Below are 26,445 nucleotides of genomic sequence, written 5' to 3' on the forward strand. Positions count from 1 at the left end.
GAAAGGGGGATGAGGGGTGGGGCTTCTGATTTTAAATGGGATGGTCAGGAAATATCTCACCAAGAAGCTGACATTTGAGGAAACAGCTGAAGGAGGTGAGGGAGTGAACCTTCTTATATTTGGGAGGAAGATGGTTCCAGGCAGAAGGAACTGCATGTGCAAAGGCCCTGAGGCAGGAGAGGGGAGGGGGAGGGGTAGAGCGGTAGAGAGGAGAGCAGAGCAGGAAGGGTTTGTGTGGGGCCTTGCAGGCCTTTGCAAGGACTTGGGCATTTACTCTGACTGAGAGGGGACGCTGTTGGAGCCTTTGAGGAGAGGAGGGGTAATAAATCTATTCCTGCAGAGTTGTTTGTAAATCAGATGTTTGTCAAGTGAATCCAGCTTCGAATCCGCGATGAGAACCCAAGCTGACCTGACGGTCCTGCTTGGAGGTGGCTGGTTCCCATGGAGCAGGACCATTTGCAGACATCTGCTTTTACCAAATTAAATCTTTCTGTCCCCCCACCCCCAACCCTTCTGGGCAAGCGAACAAGGCCCTCAGATCTCAACAAGCCCCCCTGCAGTTCCCACTCCTCCTCTGGGGGCTCCTGCCAGGCAGATCTGCTCACCCTCATTAAAAGTGCAAGAGGCCAGCAAAGAGAGGGAGGAAACGCGCAAAGAAAATGTGAATTGTGAGACTGAGGCTGCTGGCCCTGCAGTCAGAGCTCCTGAACAAAGGAGCCAGAACATTCTTTCTCTAGCCCAAACTGCAAGCATTTGCTGAGTGCTTTCCATCCCAGCCAGCCCACACAGCTGCCATACCATCTATTGAGCACTTACTGTGTGCCGGGATCTGTGATAAGATCCTTTACAGCATCTATCTCATTTAATTCTCTCAACACCTCCAGGTCTTAGTAACTTCCATTTCACAGACAATGCCGCCTGAGGATGAGAGAGGTGCAGGGGATTTCTCAAACTCACACAGCTAAACTGGAGCCGATGTCTATCGGACTCCTGGACCCTGCTTGGACCCACTACCTGACATTGCCACCCTCTCCCAAGTGTCACTAAGACACTGGTGGCCACTGCTTTTTAAACTGGAGAGGGCCCGCAAGGCCAGGAAACCTGTTCCTAGTGAGCACAGAGATCCAGCAGTCCAAGGCACAATGGGACATCATTGGAGACTGTGGGGAGGGCGTGGGGTTGGGGGCCAGGCAGGGCTGGAACTGGGGGAAGTGGCCAGGCTGCTGACACTAAAGAAGGTGCCCAGCAAGGAAACTGCAGAGCCCCAAAGTTTCCCCTCATCTCTCTGCTAGGGTCTGACACAGTGGGTGAGACCAGGCAGAGTTCTGGGTATTTTGTCCTTTGAAAGTAGGACCCCAGCTGGCTAGCGAAGGGTTGGCGGGCTGTGATGCTCTCTGTCACACTGGTGAACTGGAATTAGTTCAAGTTCCAGTGCAGCTGGGAATTGGAGAGACTGACAGGAGATGGAGGCAGAAGTCCTGAAAAGGGTTGTCTGGGCTAACACAGAGATAGGAAAAAAGATGGGCGATGCGGCCCACTCTGGACCCTGTCCCCCTTTGGGCATGTGCCCCGGAGCGCCGCCTCCCAATACCTCGCTAATTGCAGAGTCGCCTTCAAACTAGGCTTGTCCTCAATTGGGGTGATTTCGAAACACTTCCGATGTGTAGATTCTGCAGCACACTGAGGATGAACTGCAAAGCTCTCCTCCTCCGGAAAGATTGTTAGCTGAGAGAGGGAGCGTCTGATTCTCAAGCTGAGAACGGTTGGGCTTCGATTCCCATGGGATGTGACGGTGGCCCTGGGCTCCCGCAACACCCGGTGCAGGCTTCTGCTCCAGCACACCCTCGTCTTCCTGTAATTATTTGCTTATACATCTGTCTCCCCAGCAAAGCCACAAGCCCCTGGAAGGCGGGGTCTGAGTCTGATCCATGGCCCGGCCCCCAGTGCCTGGCACAGGCTGCTCCATAGAGTTATAAGGTAAATGAATGAATAATTAGGAAGAAGGGGCTGCCGGAGAGCACCGAGGTTCCGAGCCAGTGGTCTGATGATGCCTGTGTGAGTGCATCGGGCTCCCGTGGAGTTAGTGTTGAATAATTGAGTGAGGTATGCCAGAGGCAGAGCAGATGTGAGCTTTCTCCAACCTGACAAGTGAAAGACAGTTTCCATACAGAGGAGGTAGGGGTGAGGTCGAGACCCATCCTGGGGGTTCATCCTCTGGGGATCCCTGAGAGGCTGACCTAAGGAGGAAGAAAGGCAGTGGGAGGGCCACAGCTTCCAATAGAGGACACAGCCGGTGCTGGGAGCACCGAGGACCACAGAAGGGGGCAGGGGCAGGGCAGCCCTCCCCGGAGACCCAGAGGGCTGTATCTTGTGAGGACTAGTATTTGGAGAGGGGCTGAAAGTCCAGGTAGAAGGTCAGGCCTTGTTCATTCATTCAACTCGTGTTCTCGGCACCAGGATCCAGCAGTGAGAAGACAGTCGCTGACCTTGTGGAGGTGGACTTTCTAGTGTGGAGACAGGTCAACAGATGAGCCATCGAATTTCAGATTGGAGTAAGCAGTGCTCAGAAACCAAAGCAGGGCCAGGGAAAGACAGCGGTGAGCTGAATTATTTTGGACAGGCCAGTCCAAGAGGGCTTCTTCGAGGAACTGACACTTGAACAGACACCTGAGAGATGCAGACACGTCTGCTTTGGTAGCTCTGAGTTTGGCTTTTTTTTTTTTTTTTTTTTTAGCAGTCTGAATCCATCCATGTTTATTGAGTTTAAGACTCAAAGCTCAGGAACATTGGAATTTGGGGGATGCTCCAAATTTTTTTTAATAGACTTTATTCTTTTAGAGCAGTTTCAGGTTCACAGCAGAATGTTTGAGGAGCTGCCGGAAGGCCTGAGTGACAGGAGTCAGGGGCTCTATGGGGAGGGAGGGGGCAGGTGACCAACTGTGCCACTCACTGTGTCCTGACCCAGGGTTTCACAGTACATGGGACTTTCCCTGCTAAGCCTGGAAACGTCCCAGGCAAACTGGGACTGAGTTGGGCACCTAAAAGTGGGACAGGAGAACAGAGAGGAGGTGGCGGGGCTGTAGGGGAAGTGTGGGGTGCAGAACACTTGGGGCCACCCCTGAGGCCACGCTGAGGGGTTTGGGTTTTACTCTACACTTGATGGGAATGGAAGACAGCCACTCATTGTATTTGTTTGTTTTTGTTTGTTTGTTTTACTTAAGTATAGTTGGTTTACAATGTTGTGTTAATTTCTGGTGTACAGCATAGTGATTCAGTTGCGTATATATATATATATATATATATATGTGTGTGTGTGTATATATATATATATATATACACACACACATTCCTTTTCATATTCTTTTTCATTATAGGCTACTCCAAAGTATCGAATATAGTTCCTTATGCTATATAGTAGGACCTTGTTGTTTATTATATATATAGTAATTAGTATCTGCAAATCCCAAACCCCCATTCTATCCCCCCACCCTCCTTCCTCTTCCCCACTAGGTAACCATAAGTTTGTTTTCTATGTCTGTGAGTCTGTTTCTGTTTTGTAAATAAGTTCGTTTGTGTCCTTATTTTAGATTCAACATATAAGTGATATCATACGGTATTTTTCTTTCTCTTTCTGGCTTACTTCACTTAGAATGATGATCTCTAGGTCCATCCATGTTACTGCTAATGGCATTATTTCATTTTTATGGCTGAGTAGTATTCCATAATACTACATCTTTATCCATTCATCTATCAGTAGGCATTTAGGTTGCTTCCATGTCTTGGCTATTGTAAACAGTGCTGCTATAAACATTGTGCATGTAGCTTTTTGAGTTAGAATTTCCTCATTTTTTATTTAACGGGTATCTGAATGCCTCCTCTGTGCCTGGTGCTGCACTGAACAGTGAGCAAGGGTGGAGCACACACAGTCCTGCCTTCACAGATTTTGGGCTCTTGTGGTCTCTCATGTCGACGATTAAGCCACCGTCATCACGTGCTTTCTCTTTGGCATTTTCCAGCAAGTCTTGGGGTAAACAAAGGAAAGTGTCTGTAGCCATCAGAACAGGTTCTTCTTTTTCCATCCAGATCAACAGGACACCATTTCCGTATGTCATTTCACTGCAACAGAGAAGGAAGAGCATGTTATGTGAAGTTTTGTTGCAGCCCAGGTCACCTGAAAAGAGAACCGAGGTTCCTTTTGCACACCTGAGTTGGAAGGTCACAGGGTAACCAGGAGATGGAGATAAGGGGGCAGCTTCAGCACAGCCTGGTGAGGGTGGTAGGGGCTGCATAGTCAGGGAGCTGTCATGCTGGCAACAGCGAACATCTTCTAAACACTAACTGTATCCGCTTCCCATTGCCAAGTAATGAACTGCCACAAATGTAGCCGCTTAGAACACATTTATCATCTCATGGTCTGGGTCAGAAGTTTGGGCCTGGCTCAGCTGGTTCTCTACCCAGGGTCTCACAAAGCTGTAAGCCAGTGTCAGCTGAAACTGGGGTCTCATCAGAGGCTTGGGGACCTCTCTTGAGCTCACATGACTGTAGGAAGACTTCATGTCCCTGCAGCTGTAGAACTGTGGCTGCTTGCTTCTTCAAGATCAGCACTAAGTTCAATATCTTGTAATAATCTTTAATGAAAAAGAATATGAAAACAAATATAGGTATACATATGTATGACTGGGACTTTATGCTGTACATCAGAAATTGACACATTATAACTGACTATACTTCAGTAAAAAAAAAATCAGCAGAAGAATCTCTGCTGCTTCAAACCCTCAGGCTCACCTGATTTGGTCAGTCCCACCCAGAGGAATTTCCTTTTTGGTTAACTCAAAGTCAACTGATTTGGCTTTAATAGCATCTGCAAAAAAAAATTCCTTCACCTTTACCAAGTAAGTTTATCTAATCATAGGAGTGACCTCCCATCATATTCGTGGGTCCTACCCACACAAAGGAAAGGAGGTTATAGGGTGGGACTCTTGGGGGCCATCTTAGAATTCTGCTTATCGTACTGCCATGTAAGGGGTTCTTTAAACACACCAGCTCATTTGATTCTGAGAACAATCCTATGAGAGGGTACTGCTATTGCCCCCATTTTACAAATTAGCAAACTGAGACAGAGAGAGGGTAAGTAATAAGCTGGAGGTGCACAGCTGGAAGGAGCCAGTGCTTTAGCAAAGCACAGTCTCCTGGAGCCAGGATCCCTATGGCCGTCAGGGAAGGAGGAGGGGAGGGGAGCCCGACAAAGTTCCTGTTGCTGTTTCATAGAGTGTTACCATGGAAACCCTGCATGAAGCATCCCTTAAAAAGCTGTTTGATTATTTTTTCAAGGTGGCATCTGCAAACGCGTAGCAGCAGCACCAACACATGCACGCACCATGGTTGAGTTAATGGGTCGAGTGGCAGGCATGTGGCAGGAGGTCTGGAGAGTCCATTGATAAAGCAATATGCTCACTGGCTAGATCAGGGCCTGGTCAGTGTCCCTGCTGCAGAGAACCCAGATCTGGGGAACCTTTCAGGTCCTTGTTAGGTTTCACTCGCTGTGGGTCGAGAGGGAACCATTTCCCAGCTTCTTCCCTCTTTCCTCCACCAGGTCTACATTCCTGGCCCCATCCCGGCCATGATCTTTCTGGGCCTTCTCATAGCAGCAGTCTTGGTGCCTTGGCCTGACCAGGGAGACAGCGAGGCCAGTGCAGAATTCAAGGAAGTCAAACTTGGGCAAGGGTCTCAGGAAGGCTCTGAACCTGGTCACCAAGCCCCTTTTGAGGAGTTCAGCTCCCATCCTGACACAGAAACTCCTGGACACTTACTGATCTCATCCCAAATCTTGAAGTGAGCATTGGCCCCGCAAATCAAGGAGACAGGAGGTCCAGGGTAATAATTATATTGACAACAGTGATCATAATGACTGTCATCTACTGTGACTTCTTGCCAGGCCCCACTCACAGTGCTTTGTATCCATCGTGTCTAACCGCTCATTTGTCAATTCATTCAGCAAATACTTATTGGGCAATGACTGTGCTGGGCTCTGGGTCTGCACTTATGAAGCAATTAGACACAAAGTTTACATACTAGTTGGGGGAAGACAGACAACAAACAAAAGGAGGAAAATGACCCATTGCGGTAAGTGCCACACAGATATTTAAAACAGAGCCATGTTGGAGGGACGGCCTGGGGCCTTCTTTGATTTGTGTGGCCAGGGAAGGCCTCTCTGAGGAGGTGAAATTTAAGCAGACATCAGAATAAAAAGCAGTTCCAGGGAGAAGGCACAGCTTGTGCAAAGGCCCTGAGGCAAGATCTGGCTTGGTGAGTTTGAGGAACAGAAAGAAGGGCCAGTGTGTATGGAGCGTGGCCAGGGAGGGATAGAGAGCAGGATCAGAGGTTGGCCAAGTAGACTGTTGGTTGAGGTAAGGACTAGGGGTTTTACATGAAGGGAGAAGAGAAGCCTTTGACATGTTTTCAGCAAGGCAGATGCATGCCCTAACTTGGGTTTTAAAAGAGCACCTTGGCTGCTGCACAAAGAATAGCTGTGTGGGGACAAGAGTGGAGTCGGGGGTCCAGTCACTAGACCTCTGTGGGGAGCTGGTGAAGCATGCTGGTGGCTTGGGCCATGGACGCAGCACTGAAGCTGGAGAGAAGTGGATGGACTCAGGTGTGGTCAGCAGGGCTGGCTGATGATTTGGATGTGGGGGTTGGAGAAAGATTCTGGACTACTCCAAGGTTTTTGGTGTGAGCAGCGAGGTAGATGGACATTCCATCCTCCTAAGAAGGCTAGGGTGCATTGCTGTCTGCATGTCTTAAGTTAAAAAAGCAGGCCCACCATCGCCTGACACGTGCTACAACATGGATGAACCTTGAGGACATTGTGCGAAGTGACAGCAGTCAGATTCCTAGAGGGGAGAGTAGAATGGCAGTTGCCCTGGGCTGGGGGAGGAGGGACCAGGAGTTAGTGTTTAAAGGGTATGGAGCCTCAGTTTCTCAAGATGAAGAGCTCTGTGGATGCATGGCGGTGAGGACAGCACAACAGTGGGAATGTACTTAATACCACTCAACTGTGCCTTAGAAAGGGTGAAGGTGGTCCATTTTGTGCTAAGTGTAGTTTCCCACAATTAAAGAAAAAATAAAAAACAGGCCCAGGACCACACCACTGTAAGAGGTCAAGCCTGGTTTTAAACTGGGCCCAGTGGATGCCACATCTGGCATCTTTAACTGCCTCCAGGAACACAGGGCCCCAGCCTGTGTGTGAGCTCACCCGTGGCCCCAGCACCAAAGGGAGGGTCATTCCCACCTTGTGTGGTCACCAAGGGAGGACAGCAATCCTACCTGTGGCTGGTTTGGCACCTGCTTGTGGGAAGTTTGAATGGAGAGGGGAACAGGAGAAGTAAGACCAAATGCCAGCACTTCATTTTGTCTAATGATGGTGTATGTATATATATATACTTTCTTCCCCAAAGCAACCTTATAGAAATGATGGTGCTAATGGTGATGATGATGACAAAATGATGAAAACTCAGCTCCCACACATGAACATGTGTGCCAAGTCCTTTACATATAACATTTTATCAGTCCTTTCCATAACCTGACAATGTAGGCACCCACATTATCCCCATTCTACAGATGAGAAGACTGAGGCCAAATGCCATTAAGAGACTCAACCAAGGCCACCTGCCAGTAAGTGGGGATAGACATCCAAAGCTTGGCCTGTCTGTCTCCAGATACCTTTCTAGTAATGGCCCAGGTTAAATAAGGAGACTAAGAAGGGAAAATTGTGTGGCTTCTCGGAGTTCTGTTTTTTGGGCCAACGGGAAGGGACACAGAATAATTATTTCCTGGAATGAGCATCTTCTGCACAGGCCCCCAGCCTCACACGTGGAAGCTGACACCACTTCTGCTTGGCGACAAGTCACAACAAGGCTTGGCTCGCTGGCGCCCCGCCCTGCTCAGACAGCACCTCTGGGGAAAACAAGATAAAACAAAATCAGGCTCAGCTCCTAATTCACATTCCATCTCCGGCGGCTTCCTGATGATAAATAGTTCTGGAATTGGAAATGAGGCAGGAGGGAGGCAGAGGGCGATCAGGGCAGTGCAGCTTGGCTGACCGTTTCCACTTGGGGTCACCGTCTTTGCTTTCTTGGGGCAGCCAGGGAGGCGGGACCCTTGAGGTATGAGTGGACACCTTTGCCTCTTCCTTTAAAAAATGATTATTTTTAATCGTAATAAAATAGAGGTAAGAAAGCTCATCATTTTCAAGTGTACGTATCAGTGGCATCAAGAATATTCACATTGCTCTGCAACCATCCCCACATCCCATCTCCAGAACTTGTTCATCTTCCCCACCTGAAACGGTACCCATAAAATACTCATCCCATCCCTCCCTCCCACAGCCCCTGGCAACCACCGTTCCTCCTGCTTTCTCTGTGAATCTGACGACTCTGGGGACCTCATATTGGTAGAAGGGGCGCCATTGGTCTTTTTGTGACCGGCTTGTTTCATTTGGCATGATGTCCTCAAGGTTCACCCATGTTATGGCAGGTTACAGAACTTCTTTCCTTTTTAAAGCTGAATAATATTCCATTGTATGGATACACCACATTTGGTTTACCTATTCATCTGTCAGTGGACCCTTGGGTTACTTCTTCCTTTTGGCCACTGAAGCTATTCCTGCTGTGAACATGCCTCCTGCTCCACCCCAGGCTCGACAATAACTGTATAATCAGGGTATTGAGGTGGCCAGGTTAAGCCAGTGTCCCCCACAGGACTGCCACTCTGCACAATGCCCCCACGTACTCCTCACCGCTTCTCACCCCTGGGCCTACAGGTTTCCATAGCAACCCTGTGTCCATCAGCTGTGAAAGGCCGTCAAGTGTAGCGGTTTGAGTCCCAGCTGTGTCACTTACCAGGTTGGTGACCTTGGGCAAGTATTTTACGTCTCTGGTCTCAGTTTCTTCACCTGTAGAGCTGGAATCCTCCGAGTATCTACTTCACATAAGAGGAGGGCTTGCAGAAGATAGTACTAGCCTTGTTCTGTGCCAGGCATCATGCTGGTGCCTTGCATGGATTGTCTGACTTTAGCCCACAACAATCCCATGTGGCAGTATAGGGTAATTAATTAAAGTTACTATAATTGTATCTATAAAGTTATCTGCTTTCTAGATGAGGAAACTGAGGCTCAGGGAGGTGACGCCCTTGCCTGTAAGAGGTGATGCTGGGATTCTGAGCACGGGCTTGCACTCTTATCTAATACCTTATCCTGCCCTCCGTGCACGGAAGGCATCTATCTAGCCCTGGGTGTAGTCCACAGGAAATACCCAGCAAATGAGGATGAGTCTGATAAATTTTGGACCCGGCTGTAGCTGGCTCCTGGGTTGATGAAATTAATCCATCTCCTCCAGGGAGCAGAGTTTTGTTTGCCTTGGATTTTCTGAACTTGGGGCCGGACTCACAGGTCTGCCACGCTGAGCAAAAGCATGAGGGATCTATGCTTGACCTCAGGGATCTGTGAATTCTGGGATCCTGGGAAGAGGAGTGTTTCATCATTTCTCAAAAGGTTCCTGACCCCAAAGTGGCAAAAACCCAGTTGGGTTGTAAGTCTGTGGAAGCCAGAAAGGGCCACAGGCTCTAAGGTTTATAAGCAGAAGAGATGATGTTATACTGAAAGCTCAGAGATGGGTAGCCTCCTGGGTCAGCCAGGCTGCAGTCATCACAGAAGCACAGCGAGTCAGCGCAGGCCATGGCCGCAGGACAGACAGAACCAGCCAGGACTCGGGTCATGTGGGTGGGAGAGGCTGGTCTTGATTGTAAGGATGATCAGGTCAGAGCCCTGAGACTGGTAGGCTAGGCCATGGTAGCTAAAAGATACTTGAGTTTCCATGACCAGCAGATAGAAGCCCATTTTCACCTCCTGTGTCAGTCCTGGGCAGGTGTTCGGTTTGGTGGGGGAGCTCCTCCATGTAGTTATTCAGGGACGGAGCCTCCTTCCATCCTGGAGACTCACCGTCCCCTGGGTTCTGGTCAGCGACATCCAGCCCATGTGGAAGAGCCTGGTGGAGGCTGCGGAGGTTTTTATGGACCTAGCCTGGAAGTGGCAAATATATCACCTTCGCCTACATTCCATTGGACAGAACCCAACTGCAAGGGAGTATGGGAAGTGCCATCTCGCTGTGTGCTCAGAGAAGGGAGGATGAATTGTGGGTTGGACGGCTAGCTTTTTTTGGCCACATGCAGGCAATTTTATCAACATTTTCTGATGCCTACTGCCTAAGGAAGTCTTTAAGGAACAGAAGCCCACTGAAGCAAACTCAGTAAAGAGGGGTTTATAAACGAACAGCAGGTGATCTCACAGAAAACCAGGAATGTGGAGGCTGCCATCCGTCCGCTTGTTTATTCATTCCTTTATTCTTAGAGTCATTGGTTCAAGTATCTGCTCTGGATTGGTTTCTGTGCTACATATGCTGGGACAAAGATGGAAAATGTCAGATAAGTTTCCCATTCTCGCGGGGATTCCATACTAATGGAAAGTGGGGAGAAACAACAACAAAAACAATTCAGAAGACACAAAATGATTACACACTGCAATCCATGCTCTGAAGGTCACATAACCGGTGGTGAGACAGAGGTTAGTTGAGGCTGGGTTAGGGGTCAGGGCAGGCTTCTCTGAGGAGGTGACATTTGAGCTGAGATCTGACTGATGAGCATGAATGAGCCATGCAAAGAGAGGAGGCCAGAGCACTACTGGGCCAGGGAAAGCTATGTAAAGGCCCTGGGGCAGAAAAGAGCTCAAGATACTTAAGGATCATCTGCCACCACTACCATCATGCTTATTCAGATCTCTAACTCTGCCCCACTGCTTTCCTCTGTTTAAAATCACTGCTTCTGTAACTGGACCACCAAATTCAATGGCTCTGTTCCTTCTTTTGCCACGGGCTCCCAGTGGCACTTCACACATTGCTGGCCGTGTTGTCATCTCATGGGCACCATGGCCCCCTTGGCCCACCCATTCCTGTTGGTACAGGTTTCCTAGGACTCTTGTTCTCTCTGCCTTTGCTGCCGTGGTCTCCCTACCAGCTTCTGGTGCTGAGTGTCTTCACAGAGGCCAGTGCCAAGCACGCAGGACTGTTTGCTGCATGGAGGAGAAGGGGAAGGCTTCCCACAAGTGACATTTGAGAAGAAGTGACATTCGATCAGAGTCTTAAAAGGTGTAGTAGGATGTTGCCAGATAGGAGCGACAGAAGAACATTTCAGAGGAGAAAGGAAATGCCGAGGCCCCGGAGCACGAAGGGCCCTAAAGGGAGAGGTCAGGGAAGGAGAGGTGACAGTTCCAAAGGGGCAGGGGTGTGCATGGTTGACAGTGGGGGAGGGATGGACATCCTGGGAGAAAAGCCTGGATGGATGGCCAAGTCCAGATTGGGAAGGGCCCTGAATGCCTTGCTAAGAAGTTTACAGTTTGCTCTGCCAGCCTCAAGGAGCCCTAGGAAGCTTAAGAACAGTGACCAGATTTGTTCTATAGGCAGATGACGGTGGCAGCAGCATGGAGGCTGGGAAGGGAGGGAGGGTGGCAGGAACCCTGCAATGGAGGCCGGGTGGTTGGGCAGGAGAAGGCCTGGAAAGAGAGATTTTTCTTGGCAATCAAGTATATAATGCTAGGCACAGAGGAGGCCCTCAAATGCCCTTGCCTCACCTCCTGGGGTGGGGGCTGCAGCCTGGGGTGGGCTCTGATAGTTTCTGAAATAAAAGCGCACCATCTCCAGAATGTTAGTGTCATGAGGGCGGGGGAGTGCTCGTTGTGGGCCCTCAGCACGGCGCCCATGCGCCAAGAAGTGGATTGAGTGAAAGAAAGAATGAATGAATGAGCACTGTTACTAAAGCCAGCATGCCTCCCGGGCAGGGGACAGTGGGGCGTGACAGCAGCCCCAGCGTTTAGACAGATGCTTGTTGCTTTGCTCGAGACTCGGCAGAGAGAACCAGACCTGCTTCCAGACCCTCCTCCAGCTCTGGGGATGCTGCTAACAGACTGGCCCAAGAAAAAGAGCGGGGGAAGGAGGTCAGAGACCCAGCCTACAGCAGGCAGGAGCGACTGGGGGTCAAGTTCAGATCCAGGACAAAGGGGAAGGAGAGACGGGAGTCCTTTGGGGTCTACAAAAACACTGGAGGTTCTGGCTGAAGCTGTAACTCCAGACAGGCCCTAAGCAGTTGGAGCCAGGATTAAGAGCTTGTCTGTGTCAGGGGAGCAATCCCAGCGGCAGAGTGACGGGGCCACAGCAGCTCTTGGGAGACACAGAGGGTGGTTCAGGCTCTCTGGTGCCTCTGGCCTCCATCCTTCCCGGAGTGGTACACAGGGCCCTGGGGCATGGCTCTGGCTCCATGCACATGCCCTGTGCCCCAGAATGGCTGTAGGCCAGGTCTGGAGGAGGGTGCAGCTCTCTTGATTTCACTTGAGGAGGGGTGGAAGCTGGTGGCTCCTGACTCCCAGGCCCTGGTTCCCAGGGGATGAGCAGCAGTCCAGCTCCGCTGTAAATATCAATTCTTGCCCAACTGGGCTAGCCACAGGGTTCCTGACTCTGTCTCCCTTGGTCCCCATCCTCAACAGTCTCTTCCACATAAATACACCTATAACACATAAATACATAGAGATACACACACACACACACACACACACACACATCCCACAAATAGGAAAGAAATCTTAGGAGGTCGGTACTGCTGGAACAGTGGGTGTGCGGGGAGACAATGGAGGCTAAGGTTGGAGACATGGGCTGGGTCAGCTGGCAGAGGACCTGGAGTGACGTGCCAGGGAGTTTGGACCCACCCGTAAAATATGAGGAGCCAGCACAGGGCTTTCAGAGGGAAGCACTGTGGTCCTAGGAGCTGTTTAGAGAATGGGTGGTACTTGGGCAAGTCTAGAGATGGAACAGTGAGGAGAGGGCTGTCTCCAAGCCCCTGAGAACAAGGTGAGATGGGGGGGCGTCCCTGGGCATTAGCAGGGGGCCAGGGAAGGCAGGGAGAGATAGGGAGATGAAGGGAAGCCAACTCAAGAGACTGAGTGGGGCTGGCCAGACTACAGGCCAGCGCCAGGCCCTCGGAGCCCAGGGGACAGGCGGCTTGGGGCGAGGGTTGGAGTTCAGTTGGGCCACGTGCAGTTGGAGGCACCTGTCAGAGTCAGACTTCCCCGTGGAGAAGCCCCGAGGTAGTAAGACTTGGGTTCATGGTCAGGAGGAATGTCTGAGTGTGGACTTTGACTGAGAGGGATTTGGGAATCCGTAACACAAGGGACAAGAGCCTGGAACACAGAAACACAACACCCCCCACCCCCACACACACACACAGGGGCTGTGTGCTCCTGGACGTGCGCCAGCCCCTCTACCTGGAACACCCTCCCTTCTCTGCCAAGACCACACGGAATGCTTCTTCCAGGAAACATCTCTGAATGATTCCTTCCCGCCCTCCCTGGGCTGGGTGCTGGCCGGGCAGCACAGGGCGGTGAGGAGAAGGGCGGGAAGGAAGGGGCAGGGCCCTGGGCCCCCTGGGCCTCTGTGCCGTCTGCATTTCTCTAGTTGCTTTGGGGCTTAGCAGGACCATTCACGCAGGATTCTTATTAGGATAGAGGGGAGGCCTTTCAGACAGAAGGCAGCAGGCCCCTGCCTGGCTCGGTAAAAGCCATGTGGGTTCAAGTGACGCCACCTGCCCAGGAGAACCAGGATGGCTTCCTGCGTTCCAGGTCCTAGGGCCCATCTGCTCTCTCCAGTTACGATTCGCAGCTTCTTCTCTTTATTACAGCTCTGGCTGCTCCCGGACTGCCCAGCGCCTTCTCCCAGGAAGCTCTAGGGGCTTATGTATAATCATGTCCCAAATTTATTAAGCATTTACTATGTGCCAGACACTGAGCTAAGTCCTTTGCTGGGTACATCTGACTTCATCTGACTTCATCCTCTCAACAGCTCTGAGCTGGGTGCTGTTATTACCCCCGTTTTATTGGTGAAGAAACTGAGGTGCAGGGAGGTGAAGTAACTTGCTCATTAAGTAACAGAGTTGGGATTTGAACGGGGGCTATCTGTCTCCAGAGTCCACTCCCTGACCCGTGCACTCTGCTGCTTCTTATGTGATAACTGCTAACTCCCGGCTAGAAGGGGCATGGGCGAATTCAAACCTGGGACTATGGGATGCCAGAGCCGTTCTCTGACCCATGATGCTCTGTGCCTCCCGGGCCCCGATAGCCCTTGCCGCCCACCTCATTTATCGTGCCTCAGCTGACAGCTGCTTGAAGCACCTCTAGGGTCAGATGTACATCCCCACCTCCACCCCCACCCCTGCATTCTCTACTGGGCCCTCGATGACAAGAGCTTAAACACAGGGGCCAGACAGGACTGTGAGAGTGAGGGATAGTGACACTGGCTTCCAAGAGGTGCTCTGGGCGTAGAAGGGGACATCAGTGAGAGAGGGTCATTAGCCCAAAAGAGTCTATCCAGAAGCAGGTGGTGATTTTGAGACATAGACACGAGTTGTTTATTTGTATATGTGGGAAAATGTGTTGTGTCTGTTGTCATATGTGAGTGCAAGAGCTACGGACAGATGCACTCTGGATGTGTGTTTTTACACATGCATGTTTGTGTGTGAGAATGTACGAGTATGTGTGTGCTCACAGGCATGTGTGGAAAGGCGAGTCCTTGGACGGCTTTGTGCATATTGGCTGTTAAGCTCTGTTGTCCACAGGGCTGGAGTTAGCAGATGGGGTACTGCCGTGGGCATCCCAAACGGTACTTGTACCCAGAGACAGCACCTCCCTGCTGGCCAGCAGAATGTAGCTTTGGGGAGACCTAGCTTTGGGGAGAGGGCTGAGAGCCTGGGGGAAGCTAAGGGGAGAGCACAGCCAGTTATACAGCCAGTGGGTCACCCCCCTTCCTATCTGCAGCTGGGAGGGCTGAGGACCAAACATGGCTGGCCCTGGCCACCAACCTTGGGACGAACAGGCCCAGCAGGCCAGGGGTCATTCTGTCCCAGCCAAACAGAAAATGTGCCCTGCTATAATTATAAGCTGTCAGATGAAAAGAAGGAACCTCTGTCTTTGCTCTTCTGTAACACAGGCTGCATTCAACAGCCAGTGATAAGTTTACTTCTTTGGTAAGAATCAATCCCACTCCCCAAAGCTTCTGACCAAGAGGGCGTGGGAAACGTCAGGCCGTCCCAGTCCACAGGAAAACATAGGTTTGGAGGGGCCAAAGGGAGATCGTGTTTATAAAAACAATGCATGTTAACCTGGACAGGTCGATGGCAACGTCAACTGTCTTTGCTGCTGTTGTTTTAGGATGATGGTGATTAATAAGGAGAACAAAGCAACTCACTTTATCTCATCTAGAGTCTAGCAATTCCCAAAGTGTGCTCCACAGAACAGTTCAGAAGCCACAAGGTGTTTCTGAGTTTAAAAAAAAAAAAAAAAGGAGAGGAGAGATTCTATGGTCAAATGTTTGGAGATTCTGGTTTAAGCAAGGTTTAACAGGTTTCTCTCCTGCAGGACCTCTGAGATAAACACGGAAGCATGGGTTTCTTCCTGAAGAGAGAATTTCTGCAGCAGTTTTCCAAGTTGCTTGACCCACTGAATGCTTTCCTCATGAAATTTATTGCTCAGCCTGTATTATATGGAACATACTTTGGGAAACATTTCTAGGTGTCATTTGGCAATTAATCAGATTTAGCCCCAAACTGCATAGTTACCTATTCTAAGCGTTAACACTGACAGTATTTTGCCGTGTTTCCCCATAGGGTACCACTGATGCTCCATGCGTTGCTCTGTGGAGACAAGTGAGAGAGTCCCGGTGCTAGGGGGTGATGGGGGCAGGGAGGGCCCAGCGGGCAACAGCAGGGCTTGGGGTTGCAGAGGTCAACAGAGGCCGCATCACAGAGGACCTGGTGCCAGCCTAAAGCTGTTCATCAGAGGGGCTAAGGCATGCCACAGTCCCGTGACACAGGAGAGGGGCAAGTTGGTGCAGAATAACACACGGAGCTCCCCTTAGTTAGTGACTGGGGGAGGGAGGGGGCAGCACAGCTTGCTGCGCCCCTGGAATCCTGTTCTCCCCAAAACTCCTGCAGGCTCCACCCTGGGGGGATCTGAACTTCTCTCTCTGCAGCATCCCTTCTGGTTCAGTGTTGAGTTCCTCAAGGGCAGGACTGCCTCGCTCCTGGTCCTCTCCCCCTCTTCCCCAGAGAAATCCCCAGTTCCTTAAGAAGCTGAAGTCATTGATGCAGAGAAGATTTCCTCTGAGGCAGGGTTGATAAAGAGGACAAATTAAAATACAGGACGCCCAGTTAAATCTGAATTTCAAATAACAAGTAATTTTTAGTTTAGGTATATCCCAAAGGTTGTATGGGATATACTTACACTAAAAGAGTACTTGTGTTTCTCTGAAATTCAAATTTAACTGGGCGTCCTGTATTTTAAGTGGCAACTCTATTCTGGGGCTCAGGATTGTTAACTTTTTTGATGTTGCTTCTAAAGAACTGAAGACAAAAGAGAGGCGGTCATGGGGCCCTATGGTTATGAATTCCCACTGACGGCCCCTCTGTGGCCCCTGCTGGGGGGATGATGGACATCTGTGCAGACCCAGGTGGTCAGGGAGGGTGGAGGGGTGGGGCCAGTGAGGGATCTGATTGGGTGTGGATCAGGTGTGCTCTCTGCCTGGTGAGGATGGGGTCCATGCGGGTACCCAGAGCACTGCCTGTATTCTGGGAAAGTAGGGAAACAAAACAAACAGACCTTGAAGATGAAGGTTACAACCTGATAAGGACATAGGCACTGAGGTCAAATGGCTCAAGTTCAACCCCAGCCCTGATCCCAACCAGCAGTGTGACACTGGGTCACAGTGGCTCCACTGTTCTCATCCCCGCCACCCCACCCCACCCCCAGGGGACAGTCATCAGACTTGTGGCAGGACAAGAGGAAAGAGAAGAATCCAAATAAAGCACTGAGCAGAGAGCCCAGCTCATATTAAACACCCTAAAGGTGACTATTATTATTATTGCAACTAGTTATGTGAACCTTCGGCTCTCTAAACCCAGCTCTTTTCGGTAAAATGGGGTTCATAAATACCAACCTAAAGAGTGGCTATGAGGACAAACATAAATCCTATTTTAATGGGAAAGAGTGGGGACAGAACACATACCTACAAGCCCCTCCCCGCAGCCAGCACGATGCCCCCTGTCCCCAGGGCCAGATTGAAGGGGAAAGGAAATTTGATTCTGGTCTCAGCCTTCAGGTGCCAACTACCCGTCTTCTCCCTGCCCCCGTCCTGCAGTCACGTTCTGTCCAGCACCCTCACCTGCACAGCCCACTGTCCTCACATCCCCTTCCCGTCCTTGACTCCGGCAAAACTGACCTTTTTCTTAGTTCTCTTTCTCTATGGGAGATAGGAGGTTCCTGAGATCTAAATCGTACACCTGGGATGAGTACATAACTGAATAAACACTAATTCTGGGGTGCCAAGCCATGCGCTGTTTCATAAGTGAAGCTAGATTGGAACATGTATTGTCTGGGGCTGCTTTTGAACCACAGTGGAAAAGCTGAATCACTGAAACGGAGCCCATTAGGCCAGGCCAAGAGTATTTACTCTCTGGTTCTTTACGGAAGAAGTTTGCCCACCCTGCTTTAGTTTGTTGCTGCCTATATATAATGCATATTTTATATGCATATAGTATAAATTGCATATATATAAATTATATATATATGTATTCCACACATGCCATCATGGTACTCTGTTCCTGCCAGGCATTAAATCAAACACTAGATAAATAAAGAATCCGTCATTCCTGCCCCTCGAGGAGGCCTGGAGATGAAAACAGGCACCTAAACAAACAATTACAAGCAGGCTCAGCGCCTGTTTGGAAGCCAGGGTGTTGTAAATTAATGAATGATTGAATTGTAATGTCGTATGACAAGTGCTGGAATTGAAGCGCAAGTAAAACCCCAACTTAATTCAGCAAGTGGGGTCCAAAAAACCCAATCATGTAAAATGTGGGCTTGTGAGATTGCAAAACTAACCAAATGATCAGACTGAGCCTGGGTAGTTAATGGCTGGGAATCCCAGGATTCTAGGAACCAGTTGCCAACGACATTACACCTGAATTTGCATTCTATCAGGATGTGTTCTCCTGGGGTCTGACGGTTTATACAAGACACTCAGGGTACCAAAAAGGGCTTCACAGAGGAAGCGGTGGGGGGACAAGATTAGGGAGTAGGAGATAAGGCAGCAGGGATCAGATCACAGAAGGACGGGGCTGGGTAAACCTAAGAGTTGATTTATCCTGACAGCAACAGGAGGGTCTCGTGGTTGTCTTTTTCTTTCTTTTTATTTACTTCTGTTAATCTTTCAAATTTTTATTTATTCTTGCATTCATCACGCAAAGGACCAGAGGGTCTGCCTTCGCCCATGCACTTTGGTGGTAGGGAGCCCATTTTTGGCACAGGTATGCCTGACGGGGTAACAGGGGAGGGCCATGGTGAATTGGCCATTCTAGAAAGCTCTCTCCAGCATCAGTGGGGACAATGCATTGAAGGGGGCAGGGCCAGCATCAGGGAGATCAGAGTTGGGTGCAGAAGTCCAGGGGAGAGATGATGAGGACCTTCAGATGACAGGGAAGGAGAGGGCAGGTGTGATTTACGGAGGACAGCGAAGTCCCAGGAAGAAGCCAGGCTTGCTGCTCCCGGAAGTCAAAGCCCAGTAACAAGAAAGGTGCTGGAAATTGAACAGCTCACAGCTCAGGGCGATAACCCAACTGGGCTAATGGAATAACCTGCATGAATAGGTGACTGTAAGTGGTTCTCAATTTCAGCTCTGCTTTGCAGTCTTCCAGAGGAGCTCAGGCTCTACCTCTGAAATTCTGATTCAATAGGTTTGGGGACAGATCCTGGCAATCATATCTTTATGAAACTACCCATGTGATTCTGATGCTGAAGGTTGCAAAATTGCAAACGTGAGCAAAGAGAACTGGCTCACAGTGGAGAGCTTATGTCAGGGAGGACCCTGTGGACTGTGGGTGGCATACCCCATGTGAGGTCCTGGCACCTCTGCCTTTGTTTGATTGACAGGTAGCAAGAAATGTACAGGACCAGGCCAGGTGACCTGGTTGTCAGACCAAGTCATCCCCACCAGGAGAATGAGTATGAGTCCCTTATGAGAGTGTTTTGGGGTACACCAGTCACCATGAACTCTATGTGGAATGGTCAGTGCAAGCACAAACCTAGTAAAGGCAGAAATTACTTGGGCTCAGCATCCGGGTCCTGTTGTAGACACCCAGCTCTACCCACAGTGAGCTTTGGGGCCTTGGGAAATGTGCCAACCTCACTGGCAACCACACTCATTTCAACAAAGGATAGAGCCCTCTCTCAATGGGTTATTGGGAGGATTAGATGAGGTCATTAAGTCAATCAACTTTATTTAGGTATTACTATACATCAGGCACTGTTCCAGGAATTGGGACACAGAAGTGAACAAAATAGATCAAAAATGTCTGTCTTCATGGAGCTTATATTGCAGCAGAATGAGACAAACGATAAACAAATGAATGGATTAACTATATACTATGTCACTGGGAGGAGAGGACGTGGAGACAGCAAGTATAGCAAATTCTTTGGGATAGAAATATATACCAAGCACTTGACAATGAGGATGGCACAGAGTAAGGATGCAATAAATTATGTTTATAAGGCCAAATAGCTAGAAGTAAGAGAGTTTTAAAGATTAAGATAGTGCACGATGAAGAAGTGCCTAGCACACAGAGTAGGTACTCAAAAGGTAGTGGTTTTTATTCCTCCTTCCCCTGGCCCACCACCCTGCAAGTCACACACACACACACACACACACACACACGCGCGCACACACAGAAATCCTTTTCCCTGAATCCTTTGTCCCAGCCATCCTGCCTTTTTGGATCAACCGTGTGGCCATAGGAATGAAATAAGTTACTTGATGGAAGCTAAGAAATCAAAAACATATGGAGGGTGCTTGTCCACAGAGCATAGCTCTTCATTATAATATGGGAACTAAAGTCTCAAATTAAAAATAAAAGAAGGCATGATGTAGATTTGCTGCACTCCAACCACCAAGGAGATTCATTGTCATACAATCACTGAGAATATTATGTTGATTGGCAAGAGCCGGGCTTTGTAGAAGAGACAAAATTCCCCACAGCTAATCTACAATGGAATTGTTCAGTGTCAGGCACCGTTTCAGTAATATTGTTCTGGGCTGCCTTGGATGTAAATATCCCACTCTTCATTTTGTAAGCAATCAAAGGGAAGTTTTATAGATGGGAGAGCATGAACAGTTATAATATCTGTGCCCAAAAACACACGGGCAAAATCCAAAAATCAAAGGACACTGTGCCTTAGGAAGTCTTGCTTTGTGGCTTATCTCCCATCTCCTCTGTCTGTCCAGCAAGTTGTGCATCAGACACATTACAAAAGACCACACTTTAATTATTGCCCTTGACATGATTAAAGAGCACAGGATTGGCAAATCAGACTGGAGAAGAAAAGACAGACAATTAAATCTGGACAATCAGGTAATCACCCTTCATCTCGTCTCAGTGTCTCGAACAATGAAGGGAGGAGAGGAACTCTTGGTTACTAAGCACCCACTATGTGCTGGGCACTATCTCTGTCAGGAGCCGTATTGTATTCCAAAATTAAGAATGCTCAAGGATGGAGCCAGAAAGACCTCGATTTGCAAGCTGCTCTGCCATGTGCTAGCTCTGTGGCTTTAGGGAAGTTACCTAAGCTCTCTGTGCCTCGGTTTTTTTCGTCTGTAAAATGAGGATAAGAGGTATCCCACATGACCGTTTTGAGGTTTAAGTAAAATAAACTTGTAGCCCAGGGCCCAAAACATCCCAGGAACTCAGTGGTGGGCATTACAAATCTAACTTTAGTTCATTTGCACAACAGCCCTGTTATTGGGTTGAATTGTGCCCCCAAAAGATATGTTGGAAGTCCTACCCCCAGTACCTGTGGATATGACCTTATTTGGAAATAGGGACTTTGAAGATGATGAAGTTAAGATGAGACAATTAGGGTATGTCCTAACCCAATATGATTGGTGTCCTCATAATAAGGTGACATTTGGACACAGAGGGAGAATGCCATTTGAAGTTGAAGGATTGGACAGAGGCATTGACAAACCAAGGAACGTCAAAGATGGCTAGAAAACCACCAGAAGCTAGAAGAGACAAGGAAGGTTTTCCCTTACAAGCTTCAGAGGAATCACAGCCTGCCAATACCTTGATTTTGGACTTCAAGCCTCTGTAACTGTGAGACAATAAATATCTGTTGTTTTAACCCACCTAATTAGTGGTACTTTGGGACAGTAGCCCTAGGAAGCTAATACAATTCACCCCCCTCCATAGGAAGAAAGAAAAATATCCTCATTTTTAAATGAAGAATTGGAGCCCACAGAGGTAAAGTTTATGGCCTAAGGTCACTCAGCTAGAGGTAGATGGGCTGAGATTTAAACCCAATCCTCTCTGAGCCCAACATCTGCCCTCTCCCTGTTCACGGTGTGGCCTCTCAGGAGCAAAGCTCCAAGATAAGAAATGGAGGTGGGGTTAGAAATGAGCCCACACTTATGACACCCAAGTCCCAGTGGAGGTGCCAGCTCAGAGTGGTCTGATTATGAACAGCTCATTAGGTAAAGAGCAACGAGTGTCTGAGAGTGACTTTTTAAAAAGAATCGAATTTTATTTATAGTGATGTTCCAGCCATTAATTTCAAAGGAAGGAAGCCCAAAGCAGAAGCAGGTTCATTAAAAATTTGACATTCGTAATTTAATTAAATTGGGTCTTTGCAACTTGTTGCAGAAAATGAAACATTAGTTCTACACCAGTTCTCGGCCCATTTTCCCTGGTTGGCTCCCTCCCCTCACCTAGCTTGCTTTCTTCTCCAAATGTTTACCTAACCTACCCCTCCTACCACCAACACTCACAAACACACTCACATCACTCACATCACTACCTCCGCTGAGGTAGGATCATGGGAAACTCCAAGGAAGCCAGCAGCAAGGGATCATGGGAAACTCCAAGGAAGCCAGCAGCAAGGGATCATGGGGACCATTGTAAGCTGGGCTAGTAGCCATGGTGATGGAGGTCAATCCTTTCATCAGGTGCATCTCACTTGTCAGAGGCAGAGAATGGGCAGGGAAGAGCTTTTAGCCCTTAAAATAGCTCTCCCACCAAAACGTAAGCCATTTAAGGGCTTGGGCCCTTTTTGTCTAGTTCATGGCTGTATTCCCAGCACCAAGTGCAGTAGGCCCACAATAAATTTGTGTTGCATGAAGGAATGAATACATCAGTAAGTAACTCTCCCAAACAACTAACCGATGAACACTCACATATGTCCCTACAAGTGCCAGGCAGTGTGTTAGGCTCCTGGGACACACTCATGGACCAGACCAGGGCTCTGCCCTCATGGCAATACAGCACAGTGGAAGGATAACATCTGCCATTTTGGAGCACCTACTATGTGCTGGGCACCATGCCATCCATCCCTCAGGTATCAGTAACCCAACCATTAGATAGTACTGTTCTCCTTTCCCAGTGGAGGAAACTGAGGCTCAGAGTCACATGATTCAAGGCCACAGAGTCAGACAGTGACTGCGCCTGGTTTCAGACCAGCTCAAGCTGGTCTGAAAGTCTGCCCTTTTCCTCTGCAACAAGCTGTCTCCTCCTGGAAGGAGAAAATAAGAGGGAAGGAAGCCCTTCTTTCTGAGGGCTCTAAGGTCAGCAATGCTGGAAGAGAGGGTCCTTGAAGACAACAAAATGTGTGGGAAGAGGTTACTGGAAGGGCCTGGAAGGCTGTCTAGAATCCAGGCTGGCCACCTCCACTTCATCTCCTTTCCTCATTACCACCCCTCTCATTCTAGGCTCTTAGGCTATCTCTGGCCTCAGGGCCTTTGCACATGATATCCCCTCTACCTGGAACACTTTTTAACTTAAGCTAATTCTTACTAATCCCTCAGGGTTCAGCATAGATGTCACCTCTTCCAGGAAGCAATCTCTGACTACCCTAGACTGGGTTTGGTTCCTTGCCTGGTCCCTATCTCATCATAACACTTAGCAGACCTTTAATCGTGTACATCTCCCACTGAACTGGGAGCTTAGATTCACTGAAGTTGTGCTCACTGTTTGCCAGGCTCTGTCCTAAGTGCCTTACATACCTTCACTCATTTCATTCTCACAACCCCAGAGGAAGGTACTGTTGTGAACTGCCTCTTACAAATGAGGAAACTGAGGCACAGAGAGGTAAAGAGACCTACTCTAGCTCCCAAGGTAGTAAGCTATCAGGCTGGGATACGAACCCAAGCACTGAAGGTCTCGAGTCTGTACTTTCCACCACCCTGCTCTGCGGCCTCTCAGGGATGGCTTGAAGAAATCATCATTGCCAGATGAATTAATGCAGAGGTAGCTGGATGGCAGCCTGGACACGGCTGTGACCACTTGTCCTCCCTTTAAGGGGAGGTGTGGAATGGGGGGGAGGTGTGACCTTCTTGGCACAGGCAGTTCCAACTCCGGGAAGAAAGGAAGCGTAGGGGGAGCTGAGCCAGGTGGACGAAGTGGCTCAGGAACACAGGGGCTGCACTCTCCTTCCCTCCCTCCTGACTGGCGGGCCATGATGCTCTCACAGCCTCGCTGACACTGTAAGAGCGCATTTGAGCCAGCCGTGATGGCTCTGGCTCGCATGGCACACTTTACATTGTATTCTCCAGCTCCCCGTTTTCCCATTTAAACAGGTCTGATCAGAACTTGGCTTCTTGCCTCCCCACCTCACTGCCCATGCCAGCACTAACAACCCCTTCAACTCCCCCAAACCCGCTGGGCCGAAGTACCCCTCTGGCTGCCAGGGCAGACGTGCATGAAAGAAAGGACATCGGGTTTACTGAGAACCTACTCCTTGCCACTGTCTGTGTCCCTTCCATGCTGTTTAGTGAGAAGGGCTGTGGAGTCTGAAATCAGAGCAGCCAAATCCAAGAGTAAAGTGATCTTCCTGGGGCATCTCGAGTGACGTGGGATGGATGTGTTACTGAACCAGGTTTGTTTTTGTCCCATGTGCACCAAACCAAAACGCTGACAGGACGCTGAGGTTCGCAGCAAAGAGAGGGTTCATTCACAAAACAGCTAAGCAAAGAGATGGGAGAACAAGTCTCAGATAGGTATCCCCAAAGGCAAGAGGCTCAGGGTATTTATGGGATAGAGACTAAAGAAGCAGAGTGGTCTGAGATGTGGGGAGTGTGGAGAAAGGTATTCATCGTTCTGCACCGGCGCAACTACGAGCTACGCCTCTGCACGTTTTTGGAGGCACTTAACACGATATGAGGGTGGAGTTTTCTGCCCTCTGACGTCAAAAGGTCACCAAAGGGACACTTGCGCATGCCCAGTTGGAAGGTCGTTGGTCCTATCCAGTCTTAACTGGCTCAGCTCAGACTAGACACAGCTGACTCCAAGTTCCTAGAAAACAACTCCGGCAAACATCTTATTGCTTGGGTTCCATGCCACTTGGAGGACGTGCAAGCCTTTTGTAGCAACAATTAAAATGACCTTGATTGGTGAAGGCAGGATACAAGTGAAATGGATTTAACTGACGCTTACCCACGGGTTCAGACATTCTTCATGTCCAGGGCTGAGCATGAGGAAGGCAGGAAACCTGGATGGCCGTGTATAAGTTGCATGTGTGGCGCCTCCTTAGCGTCTGTGAGTATTCAGAGATCAGGCAACCTTGAAGCGGCGACCTTGTCCTACAGAAGACTGGAGACCATGAAGGACGGCTGCCCAGGGAGGTGCTGCTGGGACGTGGGGTGTCTGGGCTGGAACCCAGCTCACGCCTGCATGTCTGTCTCTCTCTGCACAGTTCTCCCCAGCCACACATGTGGGAACCCCGGGCGGCTGCCCAACGGCGTCCAGCAGGGCTCAACCTTCAACCTCGGCGACAAGGTCCGCTACAGCTGCAACCCCGGCTTCTTCCTGGAGGGCCATGCCGTGCTCACCTGCCACGCTGGCTCAGAGAACAGTGCCACGTGGGACTTCCCGCTGCCCTCCTGCAGAGGTAGGTGGCCAGGAGGGGTCTGGGGGGGGACAGCGTCCCGGAGGGATGCTGGAGACTCCAGTGGGACCCAGTCTCCATACACTCCAGCAGGGTGTGAGGTACCCACTATGGAGAGCCCATGTCTAGGGGCCACCAAGAGTCCTGAGGGTCCCCAGGCATTCTAGGGGCTTTTAGCCCTCACTGGACCTCCTACTCTCAGGTTTGCACTCCTTTAATCTCCTTCCCCTCCATCCACAGATACTTTAGCCAGGCTGTCCCCACCTCCTGCCCTCCTATCACAAAAGATACATCGTTTCTCCTCCTGTTACGGAGGTCCTCCTCTTGTGCCTTGGCTCCCTCTCCCCCAGCTGCTTTCCTGCTGACCTCACCCTGGCAGTCATTCTTTTCCCTTTTCTATCAAATCAGCCTCTCTCCCTATTTAATAGTGTCCTCCTCTCAGCCTCCAAATATGCTCAAAGCCTCTTTGCCGCAGCACCGTCCCCCCAAAAAAACCCACCTCCCTTCAGTGCTACGTGGGCCTCAGCCTCCCAGCTACGATGACCAACTTGTCCTGGTTTCCCCAGCATTTTCTCATTTCTTAGCCCCAAAAGGCCGGCGTTCTAGAAACCCCCTCAGGCCCCTGCATACCGGGACAGTTGGTCACCCTCTTCCCAGTCTATTTCTTATTGCCCACCTCCCATAATAACCAAGCTCATTTATACAATAATTTCCCATGCCTCTTATCTGATGGCAAAAATAGCCCATGATCATTTTAATTGACCTTAGAGAATACAGAGAGAATAAAGACAAAACAAAATTTACCCATTTTTAACCACGATTTTCATGTATTTCCTTCCCATCTTCCTCTAATATGTATTGCACAAATGCATTTATTATGAATACACACATAGTTGAGATTATAATACATTCAGATAGTTTTTACCCACCTTATTAATTACTACGACATCACACTGAAGGGTTTCCCCACGCCACCAGCAATGCCCAGCATCTTGGAAGCTTCATTCGGGCTTATCTCTCCTCACCTGCCACTTACTCCTCTACAGACCGGCCTTTGCTGCCAATTTTCTGCTTCATGTTGCCAAATGAGATGGAAATTATTTTAGCCTGTGCTTTTCTTGACCTCTCAACAGGCTTTTGCACTACTGACTACTCTTTTCTTCTTGAAATTCTCATCTTTTTGTTGCTGTTTTGGGAGGAGTAATTAAGTTTGTTTGTTTATTATTTTGTTTAATGGAGGTACTGGGGATTGAACCCAGGACCTCGTGCATGCTAAGCAGGCACTGTACCACTGAGCTGTATCCTCCCCCCTTGAAACTCTCATCTTTAAATTCCATGGATCCCAGAACATCCAAGTATGTCTGGGAGGATCATTT

At 49.4% G+C, this 26,445-nt stretch overlaps 1 protein-coding gene across 1 annotated transcript in view; it reads left to right on the forward strand.

The window, feature by feature from the left end:
• Positions 1 to 26,445, forward strand: part of CSMD2 (CUB and Sushi multiple domains 2) — a 575,319-nt gene that overhangs the window by 166,314 nt on the left and 382,560 nt on the right. The window contains exon 4 of the mRNA XM_064493786.1: positions 24,878 to 25,072. Coding sequence (XP_064349856.1) covers positions 24,878 to 25,072 — 195 coding nt within the window. The remainder of the gene's footprint in view (positions 1 to 24,877; positions 25,073 to 26,445) is intronic.

This window comes from Camelus dromedarius, chromosome 14 (assembly GCF_036321535.1).
Source record: "Camelus dromedarius isolate mCamDro1 chromosome 14, mCamDro1.pat, whole genome shotgun sequence".
In the NCBI taxonomy this organism is placed as follows: Eukaryota; Metazoa; Chordata; class Mammalia; order Artiodactyla; family Camelidae; genus Camelus; species Camelus dromedarius.